The sequence below is a fragment of the Mus caroli genome, chromosome 9 (genome assembly GCF_900094665.2).
Source record: "Mus caroli chromosome 9, CAROLI_EIJ_v1.1, whole genome shotgun sequence".
NCBI classification, from domain to species: domain Eukaryota; kingdom Metazoa; phylum Chordata; class Mammalia; order Rodentia; family Muridae; genus Mus; species Mus caroli.
Window position 1 is genome coordinate 35,397,858 of NC_034578.1, and position 2,558 is coordinate 35,400,415.

Below are 2,558 nucleotides of genomic sequence, written 5' to 3' on the forward strand. Positions count from 1 at the left end.
CTTATTACAATAATCCCAATGATTTTTCGCATATTCTTATTGTAGATATTCAAAAGTTTGTAAAGGAATACACAAGGATGTTTTCAGGACACCAGGAAACGGATCATGGAATTGGAAGATATGGAATTTGCCTGGATATCATGTATTATAGGCTGTATGCAATGAAGAGGTAGTACTGTCATTATAAAACCAGATAGTCAGCTTCTTAGGAACAATACCTGAACTCTCCCTCTGAACTTTCCATGCCAATATGTACAGTCATTTACTTATATGTACACATGAAATTTAATATACATGCATATACATGTATAATCAGCCAAATAAAATAAAAACTAAACAACGTTATCACATTTGTGTCACGATTTATTTCAGATAAACTCTAAGTAATATTTTTCTAAACTTTCTCTTTTAACATTAAAAGTCAACAGTTTCATACAGACTCTTGAAGAACTTATCAAATTTATGTACAATGCATTTTATCCAATCCAGAAAATACTGTATGAAACACAGAATGTTTAATAAGCAACACTACTTTGGAACATAATAAAAGCTATATACCTACAATAGGGGAAAATACGGAGAAAAATTACCAAGGACTATTACTAGCAAATGTTTTCTAGATGCATGGCAATGACGCCCAAGAAGAAGATATGAGGTAAGATATTGTAGAAAATAGTATTGTGAACGTCATGTAAGAGAAATAATGTCATAGAATCTCATAAAATGAAAAATAAATGACAAAATTAAAACATATTCAACTCAAACTATGTAGTAGTCCTAGATAATGAGCTAATGAGAATTTTTGTACATTATACTTATCAGAAAAATTATCTTTGTTCAATCATTTTCTTCAGAGCAATTTTCACATCCTTATTCCTCAGACTGTAGATCAGGGGGTTGAGCATGGGAACAATGATGGTGTAAAATATAGAAGACACTTTTCCTTCATCCATAGAATGGGAAGATGATGGGTTCAGATACGTAAATGCAGCAGAGATATAAAAGACAGCAACAGCTGAGATGTGGGAGCTGCAGGTACTGAAGGCTTTAGATCGTCCCTCAGTGGATTTAATGCGTAGGATGCTGATAATGATGAAAGCATAGGAACTGAGGATAGTCAGGTTTGGGAAAATGGTATTAATTACAGTAAAAATTAGAATTACGAGCTCATTCACAAAAATATTAGAGCATGAGAGATTAAGGATAGAAATAAGATCACAGAAATAATGGTTGATCAAATCAGAGTTGCAGAAATCAACTCTAAATATACACCCTACATGAGCTGATGCACAAACTATGCTTATAATGTAAACTCCTAAAACAAGAGAAAGGCACATATGTTGGGACATGATGCTACTGTAAAGTAAGGGGCTACAGATGGCAACATAGCGATCATATGCCATTGCAGCCAGCATGTAACATTCTGAAACAGCAAAAATGACAAAGAAGCAAAGTTGAGTTATGCACTCAGGGTAGGAGATTTCATTCTTCTCCATCACGAAATTCACCAGCATTTTTGGGATAATGACAGTAGATTGACAGAGGTCAATGAAGGACAGACTGCTTAGGAAGAAGTACATGGGGGTGTGCAGGTGTGAGCTGAGCAGGATTAGGATGATCATGCCCAGGTTCCCCAGCACTGTGAGCAGGTAGATTCCAAGGAAGAGGAGGAAGAGTGGCAGCTGTAGTTCTGGTTGTTCTGTTAACCCAGAGAGGAAGAATTTGGTCACTGTGGAGTGATTGCTTTTTTCCATGTTCTCAGGTTGATTCTGAAAGGAAATCATGTAGACTTTTGAGGGACACAGTTGTTTTCTTTTGGAAGCAGGTACCACCTAAAATTCTTTATGACTACTTCTTACAGGACCATCTTCACTTTGTAGAAGTTGTCTCACTTTAATATTTTCTATATTTGATTTTCAAAGTTAATTATACTTTTTAGAAAATATTTTTTCTATTTAATGTTGAAAACTTTTATACTGTCTATTTTTAGCTTCACCATGTCAAACCTTTGAAGCAAGTATTTCTAAATACTATCTCTAAACTATATTATTTATTCAGAAGTACATATGAGGAAGTAGCTAATTGGAAGGATGACTTTAAAATCTTTTTCAAAACACAAGTTTGCCTAACTCAAAAATAGTGGAGGCATAATAATCCAGGGGCAATTACTGACAAAGTTTTTGGAATAAGTATTTTAATGTTTCAAAATTTCTTCCTTTTCTTTCAACTTGTATGAATCAGAGGGTCTCAAAAGCATATTCCCAGGGAAAAAAATGCAAGAATTACAAATATGTTTCCTTCTTCAGTTATATAACATATATATATATATATATATACATATATATATATACATTTACTATTTTATAAAGTAAATGTTCATAATGAATTAAGATTGATTTCACTTTATTTGTAGATCATACTATAGCATACATAAGTGACCCAAAAATACTTTCACATAACTTTTAGAGCTGATAAACATTGTCAGCAATGTGAGAAAATACAAGATTAATTTACATAAATCAGTAGCCCACCTATATATGAATAAATCTTTCTCAATA

The 2,558-nt window shown here is 33.0% G+C and overlaps 1 protein-coding gene across 1 annotated transcript; it reads right to left on the minus strand.

Moving 5' to 3' along the window:
* Positions 1-827: 827 nt before the first annotated feature.
* Positions 828-1,754, minus strand: LOC110302159 (olfactory receptor 146-like). The gene has a single exon (XM_021172959.1). The coding sequence runs from the start codon at positions 1,752-1,754 to the stop codon at positions 828-830; it is 927 nt and encodes a 308-aa protein (XP_021028618.1).
* Positions 1,755-2,558: the final 804 nt, after the last annotated feature.

Bases quoted from the DNA above. Each gene is read 5' to 3' on its own strand.
- LOC110302159 (XM_021172959.1), bottom strand. From the start codon at position 1,754: ATGGAAAAAAGCAATCACTCCACAGTGACCAAATTCTTCCTCTCTGGG.